The sequence below is a fragment of the Lissotriton helveticus genome, chromosome 6 (genome assembly GCF_964261635.1).
Source record: "Lissotriton helveticus chromosome 6, aLisHel1.1, whole genome shotgun sequence".
In the NCBI taxonomy this organism is placed as follows: domain Eukaryota; kingdom Metazoa; phylum Chordata; class Amphibia; order Caudata; family Salamandridae; genus Lissotriton; species Lissotriton helveticus.
In genome coordinates, this window is record NC_136067.1 from 1,092,142,484 (window position 1) to 1,092,165,873 (window position 23,390).

The 23,390-nt window shown below is 50.0% G+C and overlaps 1 protein-coding gene across 4 annotated transcripts in view; it reads left to right on the forward strand.

Annotated features, from left to right (window-relative positions):
* Positions 1-23,390, forward strand: part of BIRC6 (baculoviral IAP repeat containing 6) — a 2,208,279-nt gene that overhangs the window by 342,265 nt on the left and 1,842,624 nt on the right. For all 4 annotated transcript variants that reach the window (XM_078648748.1, XM_078648749.1, XM_078648751.1 and 1 more), the window contains exon 12: positions 3,519-3,744. In XM_078648748.1, coding sequence (XP_078504874.1) covers positions 3,519-3,744 — 226 coding nt within the window. The remainder of the gene's footprint in view (positions 1-3,518; positions 3,745-23,390) is intronic.

Genomic DNA, 23,390 nt, shown 5'->3' on the forward strand with positions numbered 1-23,390 from the left:
TAGCCATTATGGTGCTGTGGAGTTCGTAATGACAAACTCTCAGCACCATATACTCTTAATGGCAGTACTGCACTTACAATGTCTAAGAGTGGACTTAGACACTGTAAGGTTACAGGGTTCATGCACCTGTACCCTCACCGCTGGTATAGTGCACCTAGCTAGAGGGGGTGACCGATGTATGCCAGGGCAACGGGTTGTAGGCATGGTACACAAAGATGTGTGCCATGTCGACTCTTTACTTTGTTCTGCACCAAAATACTGTGTGTGTGTGTGTGTGTTCTCTATTGTTAGATGTCAGATCCACCTCACCCCAAATGCCTGGGTGGTGCACTGTGCACAACAAGACGTGTGTTAGATTTCCAGCATTTATCCCCACAACATGGTAGTTTCATTCAGTTTTTTTATCACACATGTACACATCCATTCAAATGCTCAATTGACATCTGTGTTCCCGGAGTTATTTTAAGTGTGTGGTTTAACAAAGGTGTGGGTTTTCCCTAGGTTATTTCAGGGGTTCACGTACTAGACCCCACAGGATATTTATGATGGGAGGGAGATTCCATGGGGAAGGTCTGCAGGATTTTGCCCTGGGGTCAGCCAAATCAGAGGTTAGCATATCAACCCCAGACACTTCTAAAAACTAGAGCTACAGACTGGGGAATCCATAGTGATGTGGAGTATGTGGATTTCAGCACATTTTATTACTGAAAATCCAAATGTCACAGTATGGGTTAAAAAAAATGGTCTCTTTCCTGTATCTGAAAACTCCACCGTTTGTCCCTAGACAAAAATCCTAGTAGCCTATATTCCCAGATTGATCACAATGAGAACGGTACTCACATCTGTGTGTGGCCTATTCCAAGGGACAGGATAAGGCCAAAACTTTAATTATGTGGAGACCACATTCACACAATATTGGCTTCACGCAGTCACTGATTTCTTATCAACAATATTCCCAGCCCAACACATGAGGTGCTGTTTTTATTGTTAGAAGTGTGGGAACAAGGGGTAGTTGAATTTCTACTGTTTAGCACAAAATCTGGAAATTCCCTTCACAGAATTCTTTTGTTTGACCATGTTACCATGCACAGAAATATCAGAACATTATTTTGTTTACATATGTTTATCCTTTGCAGGCCATTCTGGGTAATAACAAGTAGTGTGGGCAACCCAGGACTCCTCCAGATGTCTAATTTTCAATAATGTTTCAGGTTGGTAGTTTTCCATATGTGCCGGTCATCCCGACAGCCAAATGCTGCCACTACCCAAATACTGCAACTACCCACATCCCATCATTCAACACAGTTCAAAAACTAAGTTCTTGTGCTTTCCACGATCATGTTCATGGGCCTTTACTGTCCATGGCAATTCATATGTGAGCATCCTTTTTAATTGGCTGTAGTGTTTGAATGCAAGACGATAGGAATTTTGCTGATCTCTGTATGCATCTTTGCTACAGGAAGGAGCCAGACTCTGTTTGGATGTTTTCCTAGTCTGAGAAAAAAAAAATCCAGAGTCTAACTCTTTGCTGGGGCACACACATACAGTTCCTTCCTCCCTCCATGCTTCTCTTGAACAGAGAATCATTGGGAGTGAACAATTTGTGTGAAACCGAATTAGGAAGTTGGGATTTGAAGGGGTGGGGAGGGGCTCCAATGGTCTTCCAATGCCTACCACCTGACAATTTTCTTTTGTTGTATTTGGATGGATGGTGAGAGGGAGGTTGGAAGAAGCTGTTCTTCACCTCCTGCACTCTTTTCACCCCCCCCCACCTAAAGAAAAAAGGATCTAGCTGGTTGCACTGGCTAGGGATAGAGGAGATGGAGACTCTCTGATAGCCCCTCCCATAGCCCAGCCCACAGCTCGATCCTAGGATGGACTTGGCAGGGGAATCCATCCTAGGTATATCCGATTTGTGTCTGATGTTATAAATGACGACACAAGCATATCAATGCATCAGCAGTGGAAGTGAGCATGAGTTTGTTGGTGCTCGGATAGGATAGGATGGGGTAAGGGCAAGTTCTCTAAGACCACCGCCAGTGCTTAATTTGAGCCGGTGGTTTCCAGGGATCAGCATCAGCACTTAATCTTCAACACCAGCTCTTTTGATGAGCACCAGTTAAGGACACATTATTTTATGGTAGGCAGAGGCAGATTAAGTGATTTGCCCAGAATCACAGAATGTTGAGCCGGCATCGAGAGACTAACCTGGTTTCCCAGCTCCAACGTTGGCAGCTCTGGCCATTAAGCCACCTCTTCTCCCCACCTTCATGTTCAGCAGTTGGTTCTGTTTTAGGCAGCACTAACATGCGAAATGGACTGATGCAAGCTGCGTCCTGATGAGAGCCTCAGCACTTTCTTGTTTTGTGCAAATTAACCACTGACAACCTCTAGAATGAAGAGGAGCTTGCTTGTCCTTCAAAAATAAAAATGTGAAAGTGTCCTCTGTGCATTAACCTCTGGCTGCCGATGCAAATGTCATGAGGGTGCCCTGCAGACATCATTTCATAACCTATATAAACATCAGATCAGCGGAGGGGTTAATACAGTCTGAGATTTTACTGAGTGATGGGCAAAAGCTGGTGTGAGGCATCTTACCAGCTTGCACTGGTCAAAGAGGACCAGTGGCTAGCACACGAAAATATCTAACCCTGTTTCTGCCTAACTAGACATATTTTCAGCAACCGACTGCACCGGGAAACAACCTTTACTACACGTATTTTACACCGCAATACAATCACAAAACGGTCGGTACAGCGACCACGTTGTTACCACGCAGTGCCATTACAACGCCAGTCGTTACAATGACGGGTGCTAGATGGCACTCTAGACTAGGGAATAGTACGATTTACTATTCCAACACCTTCCCTACTATTGCACACACTGAAGTTGGAATAGTAAATCATACTATTCCTAAGTCCAGGGCGCCATCTAGCGCAAATAGTTGTAATGGCACTGCGTAGTAACAACGCAGTCATTGTAACAACCGTGTTGTGATTGTATTGCGGTGTAAAATCCGCGTAGTAAAGGTAAATATTTTGTCTGCACCTGAGAAAGTTCAATTCTAGTGTTAGATGCAATAAAAGGGAGTTCCTTAGAGAATATCCTTGCTCATAATGGGTTCTTCCATTAGATTTCTGGCTGAATGGACAGCAAGGTTTAGTTTGCAAATCAAAATCTTCAAAATGGAAGTTAGGGGTTGAATAGTTAAACCAATGATCCAGTGGGCATCCATGTCTAATTTTATTAATATTACATTTTAGCATTATTTGCAAAGCTGCCAGAGGGAAGCCTTATGCTTGGTATTCTACCACAACCATGGCAGATTAGTACAACTGTTCAGCTATTGTGTGAAGTATCTGAAACTGTTTTAAATCAGAGTTCTGGTTTCAAACACAAAGAAGAGAGGAAAATGAATGCATTGGTAGTAAATGTGGAGGTTGCTTTGGTAAACTTTATTCAGGGTATTCGTGAGACAAGTTGCTGTCCTCTAATTATTTTGTCTTGTGCTTATTTAGGAGTTGATCTCCTGGTTGACCAGCCGTTTTCGCTTGAAACCTTAACATCAATGGTGGAGCTTACCCGTTTCGAGACCTTAATACCACGTTTTTCAGCTACTGTACCCCCATGTTGGGTTGAGGTACAGCAAGAACAGCAGCAGAGGCGACACCCTCAGCATTTACATCAGCAACACCATGGTGATGCTGCTCAGCACACACGTACTTGGAAGTTGCAGACTGATAGGTAAATTGGTTGTGCTAGTGTTATTTGAGTAACGTTATCATTAAAACTTGTACAAATATAAATTGTTAAATGCCCTCAAACAATGTAGTCTGCTTGACAGCCATTACTTCGCCTATCGAAAAGACAGGGAAAGGTAAAAGATATCTTATTTCTGCATAATGTATTTGGATTTGCATGGCTTTCATATTTTCTTTAGTGTGTATAATTATTTGCAGGAATCATTTTCAACTTTGTATATTTAATTCCTATGTTACTTTCTGTGTTGGTTCTCCAGCGCTGTATTTTTTTCTAGATGGAAATGATGTTTGAATATTCTCCCATGTCTGGCTGGGATATATGGAACATGTCTTAACATTGAAGCACTTGGGGGATTCTCTTCTGAAGCCACTCCAATTTTATTTCATCCAACCCGAAAAGTGGGTTGACCATATCACAATACTCTAATATGAGGGAAGCTGTCCTGCCTGCGCGTGGTATGGAAAGTATGAGCAGTTCTAAATCTATCAAGGCAACATGCGGTGATGGCAGTGGAGGATCCCTTTTTAGCCTGGATGATACTATCTGAAAGAAACAGGTTAGTATTAGATTCCTTACCTTAGAATACCCCCAGGCATCAGACTGGATCCGGAAACGTTTGCATAGCAGTACCCTTGCGCGTCGGTAGGCGTCGTCTGCGGCTCCGCGTCCGTCGTCTGCGTCGTTGGTGCCGGGATGACGTCGCCGGAGTACTTAGACGCCAACCTCGCACGCTGACGTCCGTTCCTATTTTTTCCGCACCGATCCGGGAACAGTGGTACCCTTTAGTCATTTTTTGACTAAACTTTTTGGTCTTTTTAGGTCGAGCAGACGTACTCTCAATGCGTGAGCATTGAGAGTGTCTGCTACAGACCTAATGTGACCCGTATTCAGGAGAGTGGACACGACTCAGACGCGCGCTTTTGCAGTCTCAGTTTTGACCGCGGGAGCGCGCGTCTGAGCCGCGCTTGCGCAGAGTAACTCACAGCCAGCCCCCACCCCTCTGCATGCACGCATACACACAGGCGGGCGCTCACACACACACGCTGCCGCCCCCCACCCACCCCTCTGCATACACACAGACACGCAAGCACGGAGCCCCACTCACCGGACACATCCAGCCCCCACCCCTCTGCATGCACGCACGCACACACAGGCGCGCGCGCGTACACACACACATACACACGCTGCAGCCCCACTCACCGGGACTTCTACTCCGCAGGACTCTTCCGACGTCAACGGGCACAGGGACACCGGCACTCCGCTCCTTGGCTTCCCGGGCGGACGCCGGCTGCACGCAGGGCTCTCCTCTCTCTGCACCGGAGCCATGCGCCAGCCACTGCAGCCTGCCTCCTGGGAAGCTCCGGTCGCGTGTCCGGCCCCGCCCCCGTCCCAACAAAGGTTGCCTGGCTTCCTGTTGAAGCCGGGCTGCTGCGGTGAGTTTGCGTTTTAACCCTTTCCTGTCTGTAGACACATCACCCTGGGCACCGCGTCAGCACATAGGACTTCGATATGTGTAAAAGTTGTGTTTTATTTTATTCGCCCGCTTTTCTGTGCTGACACTTCCTTGTTATTTTACTGTAAAAGGCATACTGTGCAGTGGCTATTGACCTTGCATGATTCTGGGATGCAACTATGATGCTCTCTTCTGGCAGTCAGAATTAGTTTCTTTTGTTCACAGGTCAGTACAGCAGTCAAGAAAAATAAAATGCATTATGTTTAATTATAGCCACTCCTAAATAAAATCGCTAAGGCTCGCATTTCGAGTAGCAAAAGCAGTTACCATTACTGCCGTGATTCTGATCGCCAGGAACGCCGTGTATGTTTAGTTTTTTTTTCCCTCTTAACCTGGAGAGTAATCTCTAAGTTAAAGTCTGTAAAGTCTGTAGGAGAATTTGGGGATGTGATAAGGGACTAACAAGCCTCGAGAGAATCACATTGAAATATCTTTAGTAGTTTGCATACTAATGTTCAGGCATAATAAAGCAAAACCGGAAACTGCTCGAAGACCTTCAGCAGTAGCTTATGCATGCTAATAACAAATGCCCCATACAGCTGCCACAAGCACACAGTCCATGAGCGTCCAAGTGATACTTGATGAAAAATGTCTTAACAGGTAATGGGGGAGCTGTTTAGCCAAAGTCCTTATTTGCTGGATTCATTGTCCGATGGTAATTTTAATTGGAAGCCATGGAATGTAATCCAGCCCTACAACTCACTGACTCTCCCTCCCACTCACTGACTCTCCCACCCACTCACTGACTCTCCCACCCACTCACTGACTCTCCCACCCACTCACTGACTCTCCCACCCACTCACTGACTCTCCCACTCACTCACTGACTCTCCCACCTACTCACTGACTCTCCCACCCACTCACTGACTCTCCCACCCACTCACTCTCCCACCCACTCACTGACTCTCCCACCCACTCACTGACTCTCCCACCCACCCACTCACTCTCCCACCCACTCACTGACTCTCCCTCCCACCCACCCACTCACTCTCCCACCCACTCACTGACTCTCCCACCCACCCACTCACTGACTCTCCCACCCACTCTCCCACTGTCCCGCTCTCCCACTCTCAACACAACACATATTGCATTACAAATGCAATAGGTGTCACATTTGCAAAAGTTTAAGCTATTGGGATTGTAAATAACAATGCTATTAATGTATCCATTTTCAAAACCAACACATACAAAAATATTGTCATTTACAATGCCAATAGCTCAAACTTTCCTAATGCGAGACCTATTGCATTGCAAATGCTTGTTTGATCATATTTTCGAAGTCGAACACCTCCGACGGTGCCGGCAGGGATGCCCGGGTTTAAACCCTGCATCGACTGCAACTGACTGTCGGTTACCGACCCCCATCGCCGGTGTCTTCATTGCCTGGGGCCCGAACACGATGACAAGTCGTGCCCGTGACGTCGAAGGCTAGGCGGGAGCGGTCCCGCAAGCGCCTCGAGCTCCGGCAGTCGGCCCGCGCCGCTCGAGGTCCCGGTCAAGGAGGAGGTCGAGGGACCGGTCGCGGGGCCGGAGTCGTCATGGCTCGGAGGATCGACACCACTCCTCGAGCTCCAAGTCCTCGGGTAAGAGGCACAAGAAGTCGAAGAGTCGACATCGCTCTTCTGACTCCCCCCGACGCTCACGCAACGCGGCCGGGGGTTCGGGTGACACCGCCCATGCGGCTTCGTTGGAGCCGCAGGCGTGGCTGTCTGCTTCATACCCGTCGGTCGCTAGGCAAGACGCAAAGCCGGAGGAGATTGAGACCTTCCTCATGCCCTTGAGGTCGCTCGCTCCTCCGTCGGGTTCCGCTGCGCCTTCTGGCCCCGCGGCCCGACTGGGAGCCCAAGCGGGCAGGGGGCTAAGGCCCCAGCACCGTCGGGTGCTTCGGCCCCGGCACCGTCGGCGACTTCGGTCCCGACGCCGCAGGGCTCCGCCAGATCCGGGCCCAGATCCGGTTCGTCGCCGGTCGACCTTACGACCGCGCCGGCTCCAAGGGTGTCGCCCCCGGCGCCGTCCACGGACGACGCCGTCCCCAGTCCCTCCCACGGACGACGCCGTCCCCAGTCCCTCCCACGGTCCGGCGCCGGAGTGGCGTCGATCGACGCCGCTCTTGACACCGATGGGAGATTTTTACTTCTATGACTTGGCCCCATCTTTTGACCCTGAGTACCAGGAGATGGGTGGCGAGGCGGAGTGGGAGGGGTCTGAGGACCCTCTGGCACGTGAGTGCCAGCCTTATCAGGACTGGGCAGGTGACCTAGGGGACGCCAGTGGACTGGACACTTCGCCAGACACTGGCTTTGTCTCCCCTCCTACCGTGGCTACGGAGGAGGGGGCAGCCTATAGTTTGGTGTTGACGCGGGCGGCCAAGGCCTTATCCCTTGAACTCCCCGTCGCAGCCGTGAGGACTAACCTCCTCACTGAGGTCCTTAAACCGCAAGCAAGCTCCTCGGAGCCTCTGTTGCCGTTTAATGAGGCCTTATCTGACGTTCTTTTGGGCACCTGGTCCAGGCCCGCTACAGGTCCCCCTGAATATAGGAACGTGGCCAGACGCCACCGCCCGGCTCCGGGCGACCCTAGTTTCCTGTCCACCCACCGCACCCCCGAGAGCCTGGTCATCCAGGCCTCCAACTCCCAGACCGCATTCCCGACGGCTCCCCCCGATCTGGAATCTAAGAGGTACGAGCAATATGGGAAGAAGATGTTCTCCTCCCTGAGTTTGGGATTGCGGTCAGTTAACACCGCGTGCCTCTTGGACCGTTATACCCACTCTCTGTGGAACACGGTCGCGGACGTGCTGCCACAATGTCCGGAGGAGGCCCGGAATAAACTCGCCCAAGCCCTTGCGAAGGGTCAAGATGCGCCACGGTACTCAATCAGATGTGGACTGGATACCACGGACTCGCTAGGTAGAGCTATGGCAACGACGGTGGCGATTCGTCGCCACGCCTGGCTGAGGTCCGCCAACTTTTCGGCTGATGTCCAAAACACCCTATGGACATGCCGTTTGATGGCCGTCGCCTCTTTGGCGGCAAGGCAGACCGTGCGCTTGAGCGCTTTAAGGACTCAAGGGCTACGGCCAAGTCCTTGGGCCTATCGGCCCCGCGCCAGCAATCTGCTGCCTTTCGCCCCTTTCGTGGCCAAGGAAGGGGCGCCCCCACACGCCCTGCCAGCCACGGGCCGCAGACGAACATCCCGCGCGGTCTCGGATGTGGTAACCGCCGTGGCGATGCCCGGGGACAACGGTGCGGCAAGTCTGCATCCACTCCTGCAGCATCCGCCCCAAAGCCTTCCTAGTCCGAGCTTTCAGGCCCATGGGACGCCAGTGGGGGGCAGGGTTCGCCATCACCTCCTCCACTGGCGCGACGGACAGGTGGGTGCTGCAAATCGTCCAAAGGGGCTACTCCCTCCCCTACGAGGCGACCTCTCCAGCCATGCCACCGCAGTACCACCGCGTGTCGGGGGATCACTTGAATCTTCTGCGAGAGGAAGTTACGGCCCTCTTGGCCAAAGCGGCCATCGAGCGCGTTCCTGGGCCAGAAGTAGGGTGTGGTTATTATGCCCACTACTTTCTGGTTCTCAAGAAGGGCAAAGCGGGCCTACGCCCTATCTTGGACCTGCGGAACGTCAACAGCTTCCTCCGGGAGGAGAGGTTCAAGATGCTGACACTGGCTCAGGTCTTAGCTGCCCTGGACCCAGGAGACTGGATGGTTGCGTTGGACTTGCAGGACGCTTATTTCCACATCCCCGTCCTGCCGGCCCACCGGCGCTACCTGCAGTTTACGGTAGGCCACGAGCACTTTCAGTTTACCGTGCTCCCCTTCGGCCTTCCCAGCTCCCCACGGGTGTTCACGAAAGTGATGGCGGTGGTCGCAGCTCATCTGCGCAGGTTAGGGATTTCAGTCTTCCCCTACCTCGATGACTGGTTGTTAAAGGCGGGCTCGCCCCAGACAGTCGTCAGCCACCTCCAGACTACGGCCGACCTCCTGCACCAGCTGGGGTTCTCCATCAATGTGCCAAAGTCACACCTGTGCCCCTCTCAGAAGCTCCTCTTCATCGGACCGGTTCTAGACTTGGCGCAGTTTCAGGTTTATCCTCCCGAACAGCGGGTTCGGGATATTCAGGCTCTGATTCCGAACTTCCAGCCGTTCTCCCGGGTCTCGGTCAGGTTGACGCTGCGGCTTCTGGGGCTGATGGCCTCCTGCATCCTTCTGGTGCATCACGCCAGGTGGCGGATGCGGGCTCTGCAGTGGGACCTGAAGTTTCAGTGGGCCCAGCATCAGGGCAACTTGTCCGACCATGTCTTGATCTCGGAGGGCACTGCGAGACAGTTGCAGTGGTGGCTCACGGACCGCGATTGGGTCAGTGGCAGATCCCTCTCCCTACCCCAACCGGAGCACGTAGTTGTGACGGACGCATCCCTCCAGTGCTGGGGGGGGGCCACATGGGAGAGGTGGAGATCAGAGGCCTCTGGTCTCCGGCGGAGTCCCAGCTCCATATCAACCTTCTGGAGCTGCGAGCGATCCGACTTGCACTGAAGGCATTCCTCCCCTCTTTCCGGGGGAGTGTAGTGCAGGTGTTCACGGACAACACCACCGCCATGTGGTACTGCAACAAACAGGGCGGGGTGGGGTCGTGGACCCTATGCCAGGAGGCTCTGCGCCTCTGGCAGTGGCTGGAACATCAGGGCATGACCCTGATGGTTCAACACCTGGCAGGTTCCCTGAACGCCAGGGCCGACGAACTCAGCCGTCGGTGCATGATGGATCACGAATGGCGTCTTAACTCGGACGTGGTGCAAGAACCCTTTCAGCCTTGGTTAGATCTATTCGCCACAGAAGAGAACACGCAATGTCATCAGTTCTGCGCGTTGGAATTTCCAAGGCGGCACTCGCTCGGAGACGCTTTTCGTCGCGAGTGGAGTAGCGGTCTATTGTACGCCTTTCCGCCTATACCACTTCTGCCCAGAGTGCTGAAGAAGATCAGGCGCGACCGAGCCCAAGTCATCCTTATGGCTCCGGACTGGGCACGGAGGTTCTGGTATCCCGAGCTACTCAGCCTGTCTGTCGATCCCCCGATTCGTCTGCCTCTTCAGGGGGACCTTCTGTCGCAGCAGCAGCGGACGGTCCTCCACCTGAACTTGTCCAGTCTCCACTTACATGCGTGGAGATTGAGCGGTGGCAGTTGAGGCCATTTGGCTTGCCTCCTGAAGTCTGTAATGTCATTCTGGCAGCCAGGCGCCCCTCCACAAAATCGGTATACGCCTGCAGGTGGAACAAGTTTGTGGCATGGTGCACAGCAAAGGCTGTGGATCCCCTTTCTGCCCCTCTTTCTGAGGTTCTTCTCTTTATCCAGTATTTGGGTGTCTTTCATAGATTCACATGCCTGAATCATTCCCCGTCGTCGATACGGGAGCCTCCAGTATATATAAAAGTAATGTCCTAAGACATACATAGAAAAGAATAGGCCTAAGGGTCTCACCTTAGTGTCCTATCCACGTCCTTATGTAAAAAGGACCAAAACAGGGTAGGCCCAAGGGTCCCACCTTGGTGGCCTATCTGTGTCCTTTTGTACAAAGGACCAAAGTAAAGAGAACCAACCAATCAGCTACCACCTCCTTCTAGAACCTTCCTGTCAGGAGCCCAAGTCTCTCAGATTTTCTACCGCACGTTGTGCTAGGGAGTCTCCACCTGAGTTCTCCTCAGGGAACTTCTTTTTCTTCAAAATAGTGACTTTATTCAACTTGGATAATCATGTCTGACAGCCAGAAGAAAGGTCTTTTTAGGGCCTGTTCCTCCTGCAGCAAGAAAAGACTTCATGTTGAGGATAAACATGAAACTTGTTTATACTGTCTCTACCCTCACCATCAGGCCAAGGACTGCAAGATATGTAGGACCTTCTCGAATAAGACCCTCAAGGACCGAGAAGGACTCCTACTACTCTGGCTCAACAGACTCAAGGACAAAACAGATGACTTGGTGTCGGAAGGTGAGTGTCTCTGGTATTTCATATTTTTCCTTGAAGAGGCCAAGGGTTTCTTCCCCTAGCCCCTCAGACACCCCTCCTATGAAGACTTCCAAAAAGTCCTCAGAGGGCAAGACCTCAGTGTCTGGCAAGGAACTTCCTGTCACCAGGAAGCAGCAGCTGCTCCCGACGACATCGTCGATGGTTTATTCAGCGCAAAAAACCACGTCGACGACGGCATCGTCGGCTACGACGGCATCGTCGGCTACCTATTCGACGACGAGGATGACACCTTCATCGTCGGCGAGTAGACCTACGCCGTCGACCATCCCAGTCACTCCGTCGACGACGAAGATATTACCGTCGACGACGAGACCGTCGTCGAAGCCAGCGACGACGACGACGCCGTCGACGAAAACCACACCGTCGACGAAGCCTACCTCGTCGACGAGGAGCATTCCGTCGACGACAGGAAAACCGTCGACGACGGGTAAACCGTCGACGGTGGAGAAATTGCCGTCGACGAAGACACTGTCGACAGTGACACCGCCGACGACGGGTAAATTACCGTCGACGAAGGCGCAGGACATGGAGACGTCGACTCCAGCGTCGACGACCACAGGGCCATGGAAAGAGTCTGCACTCTTATCACATGCCATGGATGCTTTTCCACCTCAAGTAAGCCATGTCACGGTCAAAATCACAAAAAGGCCGATTACGCCAGTCCTCACGTCGCCCAGTAAGGTGCAACAGCTACCTCCAGCCTGTATTCTGCAAGGTCAGGAGTCCGATGAGGACTCATATGTACAAGCAACTAGCCCATCAGACTTGGTACTTAAGTGCCAAACCACAGATGAGGAGCCGGAAGAGGATGACCGCGTAGAACAATTGGTCGACACCCAGCCACAGGTTACTCCAATGGTGTGTCTCCCTGCATCCATCGTCTCGGATCTCCAGTTCCTAATAAGGGATTATAAAGAGAGGTTTCCAGAGAAACCCACTGCACCTGCACTTCCAGCTGCACAGGTGCCCGCTCCTTTGCCTCGCCATAAACCATCTCCACTGGTGATTGAGAAGGTACAGGTGCCAATACAAGACGTTCTCTCTTCTGAAGAAGAAGAAGAAGAGAGAGAACAGGAAGAGGGTGAAGTCCAAGACGACGAGTCGGACCCGGATGCAGACCAGGACTATGTGGCACATTCTCCGGCCTCTCCAGAACCACAGTCTTCGGAATCACCACCCGCAGACATCGGTGGATTCCACAATCTCATAGAGAGGGCTGCCAAGAGGTTCCATATGTCTATGGAAACACAAGAGACTGAATGCTTCCTTTACGATTTCAAGGAGCCCACTAAGAAGTCAACAAGATCTATCCCAATCATTGACTTTATCTGGAAGCAAGGCAAACAACTCATGCAAACACCAGCTTCTATACAAGTTGTGGTGCCCAGACTGGATAAAAAGTACAAGGCAACATCTTCGGCGCCAGCATGCCTCACAGGTCACCCCAAGGCAGATTCTGTGGTGACTCAAGCGGCACAGAAGAACTCGCGAAATCCAGCATCGCCTCTGTCGACGCCACCTGACAAGGAAGGCAGGAAACTGGATGCAGTTGGCAAACGCTTCACTACCACGTCGGCCATGACAGTGAAAATGGCGAATTCAATTGCGCTTCTGGGCCGTTACAATCGCCAACTCTGGGCAGACATTGCACCCTACCTTTCTAATCTGCCAGAAGATCTCAAAGGGGAGGCTCATTCGCTCCTCTTAGAAGGCCAAACGTCTGCCTCCGAACTCATAGACTGCGCGATTGACGCTGCCATGACTGGTTTTCGGCAACTGGCAGGTGCTGCAGTACTGAGACGACCGGGTTGGCTCAAGGCCACCTCCTTCCGCCAGGAAGTACAAACTAGAATCCTGGATATGCCTTATGATGGCCAGCACCTCTTTGGTGAACAAATTGACGCGGCCCTCACCACTATTAAAAAGGACACGGACACTGCCAAGGCTCTTGGTACCCTGCAATTTCGGAACCAGTCCTTTCGTGGCAACAGAGAAGAGGACAACCTTCATATAGAGGTTCCTACCAAAATAGATCGTCCTATTCGTACTCACAGAGAAAACCACAATTCCAACAGCGGCAAAACCAACAGGGGCGCCAGACTTCCTACGGCAAGTCGAACTACAGAGGTAAAAACCAAAAACGCCCTGCAGGCAACCGCCAATGACTCGTCTCAATGGCTAGCCCACCCACCATTGCATTCTTTACTAATTGGAGGGAAATTTTCATACTTTCTGAAAAATTGGCAAACCATAACAACGGATCGGTGGGTACTACAACTCATTCAATTTTGACATTCCCTAGAATTTGTCTCAATTCCCCCACCGACACCACCCTGCAAACGATCCCACAGGCACCTACGGTCGCTTCTTCAGGAAATAGCTTCCATGTTACAAAAGGGAGCGATAGAGAGAGTTCCACAGGCCCACAAGGGGAAAGGTTTCTACTCTCACTTCTTCCTAATCCACAAAAAAGGAAAAAAGTGGCGGCCAATCCTGGACCTCAGGGCACTCAACGTGTTCCTAAAGAAACAATCGTTCCGCATGGTAACTTTACAGGAAATCCTGGGTCTCCTGGAGGAAGGAGACTACATGACGTCCTTAGACCTTCAGGACGCCTACTACCACATTCCTATCCTCAAAGGGCACAGGAAATTCCTCAGGTTTGCGGTGGCAGGACAACACTACCAATTTCGTGTCCTTCCATTCGGCCTCAAATCTGCCCCACGGATATTTACCAAATGCCTATCCCCGGTGGCAGCCTTCCTTCGTCAACAGGGCCACCAGGTGTTCCCATACCTGGATGACTGGTTGGTAAAAGCGCCATCCGCGACCGCCGCAGCCTCATCCTCCAGCGCCTGTCTGGATGTTTTCCGCCGACTAGGCTTGACCCTCAACCGCGAAAAGTCGACACTGGAACCCACCAAAGTCATCACGTTTCTTGGAGCGACTCTGGACACGGTACGCGTCAGAGCTTTCCCCTCTCAGGAGAGGAAGGTCAAACTCATCTCCCTGGCTAAATCAGTGGCTTCGCGGAAGACTCTGCCGGTCCGCACCTTCAAGTCCCTCCTCGGCATGATGTCTTCATGCATACTGCTCATTCCCCACTGCCGCCTCAAAATGCGCCCTCTCCAAGAGCAACTCACAAGGCAATGGACGCAGGCTACGGGATCTTTCGAGGACCGCATACGTGTCACTCGACCCATGATCAACCACTTACAATGGTGGAGTTCAATCAAACACCTGTCAAGGGGACTGCCGTTCCTCCTCCCTACAGAACCACACGTCATAACAACGGACGCATCCCTGGAAGGGTGTGGTGCGGTGCTCCAAGAACTTAAAATCAACGGCAAGTGGACGACACAGGAGACCAAGCTCCATATCAATCTACTGGAGTTGAGAGCGGTCTTCCTGGCTCTCCAGGCGTTCCTACCGCGCATTCGCAACTCCCCAGTGCTCGTCAGGACGGACAACACCACGACGATGCACTACCTGAACAAACAGGGGGGGACGCGTTCGATCTCACTATCGCGAGAATCGCAAAGGGTCTGGAACTGGCTTCTGGAACATGGAATAACATTACAAGCGGAGTACGTCCCGGGCAAGGACAATGTCTTGGCGGACGCCCTGAGCAGAGAGAGGTCTCCTTCCCACGAATGGGAGCTGGACACGGAGGTGCTGGAGCAGATCTTCGAGGAGTGGGGCACCCCGCAAATCGATCTCTTTGCCACCAGAGAGAACGCCAAATGCCCAAGCTTCGCAAGCAGGCATCACCACTCAGGAACCCTCGGGAATGCATTTTCCATCGCATGGCGCAACGTATTTGCGTACGCCTTTCCGCCATTCCCACTGATACCCAGGGTTCTCAGGAAGATGAAGTCAGAGCCCTGCACTCTGATCCTAATTGCTCCATCCTGGCCGAGGCAGCACTGGTTCACGGACCTTCATCGCCTCTCCGCCCGGCCCCCTCTTCGCCTACAGCAATTTCCAGCCCTGCTCACGATGTCCCAGGGGCCGATCCTCCACCCGAATCTGAGCTCTCTGAAGTTGTCAGCCTGGCTCCTGAATACCGTGAATTCAGCCACCTGAACATCCCGCAAGAGTGCAGAGACGTCCTTGCGAAAGCTAGAGCAGACTGCACTACTAAAACCTACTCACTAAAATGGAAGCGATTCTGTTCCTGGTGTGTGGATAATGGCTTGCACCCCTTCCACACCACTCCACAGCAGCTGCTGCCATACCTATTGCACCTTGCGCAATCAGGCCTCGCACATGCATCCATCAAAGTGCACCTAGCGGCGATTTCCAGGTTCACAAGGACTGCTACGGGCCCGTCCCTGTGGGCGGACAGGCTTATAAAACAATTCCTAAAAGGCCTATACAGGTCCTTTCCACGACCAAGACCAATTCCTCCATCGTGGCACCTCAATGTGGTACTTCATCAGTTAATGAAGCATCCCTTCGAACCCATCCATAAAGCGGAGATCAAATTCCTCTCCTGGAAAATGGCCCTCCTCCTGGCGCTCACCTCTGCCAGAAGGATCAGTGAGTTGCAGGCTCTCTCCATCCAAGATCCCTTTATGCAATTCAGAGAAGACAGGGTCATTCTGCGGACTAACCCTCGGTTCATTCCAAAAGTCCCCTCGGACTTCCACCTTAACGAACCAGTGGTGCTTAGATCATTCTTCCCAAATCCTACCACTGCAGCCGAGAGGACACTGCATTCACTAGACCTGAAGAGATGTCTTAAATTTTACATCGACAAGACACTTCCGGAAGTCTTCTCAACTCTTTATTGCCTTCAGTAGACCACGAAAAGGCTTGCCCCAGACGAAACAGAGTATTTCGAGGTGGATTTCTTCTGCGATCACCTTTTGTCACGACAAGGCCGGACGGCCTTTGGACTCACGAGTCAAAGCTCATTCGACTAGAGCCATGTCCATATTCTGCAGCACTGTTTGCTGGAGTGCCGGTATTGGACATCTGCAGGGCAGCGACCTGGAAGTCCCCGCACACCTTCACCAGGCACTACTGCCTGGATACTGAGCTGATGAAGGATGCAGCAGTGGGCCGAGCAGTGCTTCGCCATCTATTCCAGTGAGGTGAGCCTTCCTACATCCCTCCATCCTTTACTGGTATGCACATTCTTTTTCTACTATTTACATGACAATGCATTTTGGTGGGTTGCACTCGCATGATATGTATTATCTCAGACTCATATATGATCCATCAGAAATGTGCATACTATATTGCTTGCTACTCTGATTCAGGCATGTGAATCTATGAAAGACACCCAAATACTGGATAAGAAATGTGTTACTTACCTGTAACTGCAGTTATCCAGTATTAATGTCTTTCATAGATTCACATGCACCCTCCCGCCTCCCCTGGAAGGTCTCACCTATCTCTCTAACAAGTTTACGCCTAACTAGCTTGGTGCGTACGAAAATCTGAGAGACTTGGGCTCCTGACAGGAAAGTTCTAGAAGGAGGTGGTAGCTGATTGGTTGGTTCTCTTTACTTTGGTCCTTTGTACAAAAGGACACAGATAGGCCACCAAGGTGGGACCCTTGGGCCTACCCTGTTTTGGTCCTTTTTACATAAGGACGTGGATAGGACACTAAGGTGAGACCCTTAGGCCTATTCTTTTCTATGTATGTCTTAGGACATTACTTTTATATATACTGGAGGCTCCCGTCTCGACGACGGGGAATGATTCAGGCATGTGAATCTATGAAAGACACTAATACTGGATAACTGCAGTTACAGGTAAGTAACGCATTTCTTCTTCTTTCTCTTGCCCAGCAGGGCTCTGCTCTGGGCACTCTAAAGGGCTACCTCTCTGCCATATGTGCTTTTTTAAGGCTACCTGATCAGCCCTCTTTGTTCAAGTCCCCGGTTGTAAAATGGTTTTTGATGGGCATCACTCATGTTTCCCCAGTTCCTTTTGTGATGCCTCAGTGGGACTTGAACCTGGTTCTGACCTTTCTGATGTGCGCTCCCTTTGAGCCACTTCACAACTGTCCTCTTCGTCTCCTTACTCTGAAGACTGCTTTCCTGGTTGCCATCACCTCTGCCAGGAGAGTGAGTGAGCTCCAGGCTCTTTCTTCCAAACAACCTTTCCTTTCTGTCCATCCGGACATGGTTGTGTTGCGTACACGTCCCTCTTTCCTGCCCAAAGTAGTCCCAGCCTTCCACATCGGCCAGTCCATCACCTTGCCCACCTTCTTTCCGCCTCTGCATCACTCGAAAGAGGAAGAGAGGCTCCACCGTCTGTACCCAAAAGGTGCGCTCTCCTTCTACTTGGATCGCACACGCCAGTTCCGGGTGGATAATCAACTCTTTGTTGGTTACGTGGGCGCTAAGAAGGGACGGGCGGTGCACAAACGAACCATTTCCTGATGGGTCGTCTTGTGCATCAAGGCTTGTTACTCTTTGGCTCGAAAGGAGCCTCCTGTGGGGCTTCGTGCCCATTGCACACGGGCCACAACGGCTACTACTGCCCTGGGCCGGGGAGTCCCCTTGCAGGACATCTGTCAGGCAGCTACGTGGACCTCGCTGCACACGTTCGCAAGACACTACTGCCTGGACAGCCAAGTCCGGAGAGATGGCTTTTTCAGCCGTTCCGTTCTCCAGGACTTTCTGGTGTGATCATTGGTTCGCGGACCCACCACCGGGGTTGGTATTGCTGGGGTATCTATTCTAAGGTAAGGAATCTAATACTAACCTGTTTCTTTCAGATGCACAAGTTACTTATCTTTGGTAACAATATATCTGTAAGAAACAGTAGTTAGTATTAGATTCCTTACCGCCCCACCCATCCTCCCCGTTCTGCGAACCGATATCTAGGGTTAAGGTCATCCCTTTCAGGGCCCTAGTTTTTATGGCACCAGTGTTGGTTTTATCATGGCTCTGCGTTTTCTGGCGTGGAAAAGCTGTGTATAAGAACTGACATCGGCGCGCAAGGGTGGCGTCTAAGTACTCCGGCGACGTCATCCCGGCGCCGACGACGGACGCGGAGCCGCAGACGACGCCTACTGACACGCAAGGGTACTGCGCGTTTCCGGATCCAGTCTGACGCCTGGGGGTATTCTAAGGTAAGGAATCTAATACTAACTACTGTTTCTTACAGATATATCGTTACCGAAGTAACTTGTGCCTTAGGGCCATTGACAGATTGAAGACAACAAAAGCCCTAGGGCCTGATAAGATACCTGGGAGCTAGTTTGGGCCCCCTTTATATATCTTATGTCCAACACTGTTGCTGATGGGTGAGAAATCCCAAACTGGAGAGGGGCGGAAATAAAAACCATACACAAGAAAGGAGATGTCTCCGTTCCATCGAATTATAGACCGATTAGTCTAATTGACTTGCAAAAAATCTTTGCCAGATGAGTTTTGGTCAAACTACTAACTTGGATAGAAGATAACAAGATCCTTTCACCTTACCAAGCTAGACTTCCCCCAAAACCAGCACGTGACCAGGTGTTCAGGTTAACTTTACTCACCTGGAAATACGTACTATTAAATAAGCAAAAATTGGACATAGCTTTTGTCGATCTCCTAGCTGCTTTTGATCCCGTTCCCCGGTAACACATTGGCAAGTTCTACTTGGGATGGAGCCCCAGCCAACCTGGTAAATCTGCTTGTGAGGCTGTATGAGGAAAATTATACTCCGGTTAGGGGGGAAATCTGGTGAACTAACTTCCAAGATCCCTATTCGGCACGGGGTACGCCAAGGTTGCGTGCTTGCAGCTACATTGTTCTTCCTTTATATAAACAAGGTAGTTAATGAACTGCGGGATTGTGAAAATGATTCTCCATTGTTAAACAGTAGGAAAACACCAATCCTGCTGTTCGCTGATGATTCACTAATTATTTCCCGGACCCCAATGGACCTCCGGAAGCCAATTGACAAATTCTTGGCGTTCTCGCAAACCAGGGGCCTGGAATTAATTGTGGAGAAATCCAAGTTCATGGTATTTGGTACGAGCAAGGGTAAAACAAGACCAGTGAAGATAGCAGGAAAATCCCTTGAGAGGGTGACATAGTTTGACTATCTCAGAGTAAGGTTAATGGATACCCTGGGCTGGGATCTCCAACTCGAGATAAGTTGCCTAACCTTATGTCACAAATCCAAACCCATACTCCGATTCCATAAACTGGCTCTGTTCCAGTCGATTACCCTCCTTTAGAGGTATACTGGCTGAAACCCAAAATACAGCACTTTATGGTGCATAGCTTTGGGGTTAAGTTGACACTCACAAACTAGTGGTGAGTTAACAAATTAGCCAGATCCCTTGTCTCTGTCCCAGCTAGTATTCTGCAGACCCCATTGTTTTTTGACCTAGGGTTAATGAGAATTGGAGATGTTGCCGCAATAAAACCATTGATCTGCTTGCTGCATTTGTGGACCACCCTGGGGTTAGGAGAATACTGTGAATTACTGAAAGAAGTTCTACATTTAAGTGGTGCCAAACTGATTCTTTGGCTACTCCATGTTAAATCTTGGTGTAGATCACTGGGGTTGCTCTACCTCCTGGGACTGCCCGGAGAGCATTAGTAAAAATGACATAGCTATTGTGAAAGCTAAGTACTGGGTTTTTGTGGAGAAACGGTATGCCACAAGCAGAACTGTGGGTGTCTAACCACTGAGTTTTTAAGCTTCAAGCCTTTTCACAAGTTCAAGCCCTTCTATGATCTGATTACACCACCTGTGGCGGAAAGTCTCTACGTGAGATTTCAACTGGGTTATTTACTCCTAAGGTCATTTAATACATGGACCTCCGACTCAGACCTAACTACATTACCAGCCTGTGGTTATGTCCTGGATACTGTTGAACATTTCTTTTTTTTCTGTACTGAATACCACTTCTTTTGCAGAAAGTGAATCTGTCCTGTTTTAAGTAACTTGAGAACCAGACGCTGTTGGGTTGCACTGAGGATACTAAAATCTGATATTGCAGCACCCATTGTTTTTGCTGTAAGTAGGTTCTTGATGATAATTTGGTTTAGGCCACAGAAGTTTGTCCCAGGTTGCCCGAGAGGTTGTAATTATGTGCAGGATAAAGTGAATGTTGTTGCAGGATTTGTTATCCAGGATTGTTCGACTATTTGAGGCACCTAGCACTTTAGGGATATGAACGTATGTTAATGACTCTGTTTTAATAATGGGAGTTGTATTGTGTCGTCTTGGATGTACATTTCAGGCTATTTTAATCACTGATTGTTATTTATTAATTATGCCTGGTTTGAATCAAGTGAATAACATTTTAATGATGTTGAAACAGTCATGAATTTCAAAATTATGATGCACACATATTACGTAGACTTGACAACTGGAGGTATAAGCCGTTTTGAGTTCACCGACCCAACAGAGACTAATGTATATGATCAACTGGTTATCTTATTGAATCTGGGATTGTGTATTTATTATGACTGCTATATTTTTTAATGTACTGTATGTATTTATTGCTATGCACTTTTATGGTCGCATGACCGAAATAAAGTTACAGCCCAACTTACTTTTAACTGTATCTTCCTGTGCAAACGACTCCCCGTAACTTCTTCTTTCTTCATATTTCTAACCGCTTTTTCATGTGCTTGGTTTCTTCCAAGAGCCCTGCTCTTTTCTCACATTAATCATTTGTTTTCACTCTTTCCGGCTTTGGACTAATGTCTGGTCGTCTGCGCGCCAGTGCTTCCTGTTCCAGACTCTTTGTCTCAGGGAATGGAGCCCATAGAAAAAGAAAGGAAATGTTTAGACTAGATTGCCCTACAGAGAATGTTGATTGCTCTACAAGTGCCTATTTGCTTAGAAATGACTAGAGCCAGGAGGGACAAGTTCTTCGCTAAGCATGGGAGGTTCTGGAAATGTAACAACATTCTTGAATGTAGCATTACTGGCTTCTGCAGCTGATTGAGGGTGACCGATCACAAGCCCCACATTGTGAGAGTATTGGAGTCTGCCAAAATGGAGAGCCCCACAGATCCTATTCCTCTTCAGAAGTTGCCCTGATAACCCTTGCAATTCTCCTTTAGTTTCAGAGACACTGCTCTTACTGAAGTCTTGCTGCTTCTGGCAAACTCACATATTGACTATGCTTGCCTCAATCATGAAACACAATAAAGCATGTTCTGCTCCCACTTCACTAGTAGATTTTCTCTCTCGCACAATGTGATTTCTGAAAAATGAGATAAGCACTGGGAGTTGCACAATGAACATATTTGGAAGTTTTATTGATTTCCCCCGTCGGTTCTAGGTAGAATGTGTCTGGCTTGGTCAGGTCATCGGGGGCATGAATAACCCATGTGTTAATAATGAGCCTTTACTTAACAACCTAGTTCTTGTCTGTGTGATATCTAGCTCCCCTCCAATAAAGAGACAAGAGGATGCCTCTCAAGGCACACCTCTGAAGGGAAATCGGGCTCCTTTAACTAGGAGGTAACCGAGTCGTCCCAACAATTATTAACCAAGTATTTAGATAATTGTTTAAGTTTAGCTGAAAATCTTGTCACAAATTTGTTTGATTGTTTATCTCAAATTAGGGATATTGAATTTCTGCTAACATATTTTGTCTGTAGTGGTGACCAGTATGAAGTTACTATGTAGCCAAGAAACAGCTAATGACACTCAACGGGATCAAGGAATGGAGATTCCACTTTGATCCCTGTGTTTGCTAACTCCATCTTACAGGCTTGAGAAGAAACTGAGGGCCCACAAAAAAGACACTAGCAAGGTTATTGATTCTCTAGTTAGAGATAGTGTAGCATTTTCCTTAACCATGTCTCTACCCCACACCTAGTCCTGTAACACAACTTTTGGTGAAATTTCCCTTGCAGTTATCTCCGGATGCAACTCTGTAATCATTGTAATGAATATTTCTACTCTATGATTTAATCAGAGGAAAAGTGGTGTGGTATGATTTAAAAAATAAGGTCTCATTAGATGGCGAGACATGCCTGCCATGATTTTTCCCCAATGAAGAAATTAACATGGTCAGAAGGGTGGCATGGGTGGGTAATAGACAAAAGGAAGATCAAGGTAATTGCATTTTGGTTAATAGAGCCGTTCGTAGCTGCTGCTTTATTGCAGTCTAACATACTTCCCACTGGGCTTTAGTCCCAATTAAGCACCTTCTCTGTTATTTTTAGGTCTCCTGGCGTTTAACAGCGCGTCAGCGCTGTGTCCGCCAGGAGATCTTTTGTCGCTGACTCTGCTTCCCAGGAGACAGCACCTGGCGCGCGCATTTTCTCTCCGAGGAGGCGATTAGAGCTGGCCACGCGCACGCGAACGAGCGCTGTGGCCAGCTGCTGTCTCCTGGGAAGCTCCTACACGCATGCGCATTCACACAGACACAGACACACACACGAGCACCATGCACGCACGCACATACATACATACATACATACAGAGACACACACTCTCCCATGCATACACACACACACGAGTGCGCCGAGGCCCCCCCGCCGTCGCACACATACATACACACACGAGCATACACACACACACACACACACACGTGCACCGATACCCCCTCCTACCTCCTACAACTAAGTTGTCCGGTCCTGTTCTCTTCCGTGCAGTCCTTGGATTCCGCCGGTTTCTCCTCTCGTTGCCCGCTGCCCATCTCTGCCGGTCTGTGATCCCACTTCTGGCCGTTTAGCGCGCATGCGTGTGATTGCACGCATGCGCTTTCCAGATCCAGCGGCGAACACTACTCCTGCTTGAGCAGCGTTAACCCCATCGCTGCCAGCCAAGGCTGAAAACAGAGCAGAAGCAGCCAGGCAGCGGCTGCACAGCTCACTAAAGGCAGAGGGCACAGGCAGCTCAGAACGATGAAGCATCAATTGTATTTATTAATAGCAGCCACAGCAGGTCAGCTGCACTCCTATATACCGGCGCGCGCCGCGGGTTCAGGGAGCTACACTGGCAGGGAGAGCTATATCAATATAATACTATACTGCTGACTTTCAAAGGGGCTGCTTCCATTAGGACCGGAGTATCACGGGGTCAACTGGTGGCAATGGAATATTTATATACCTTATATAGCTGGCACCGAGCACTCAGGATGGTTTGCAGTGACTGCTAGG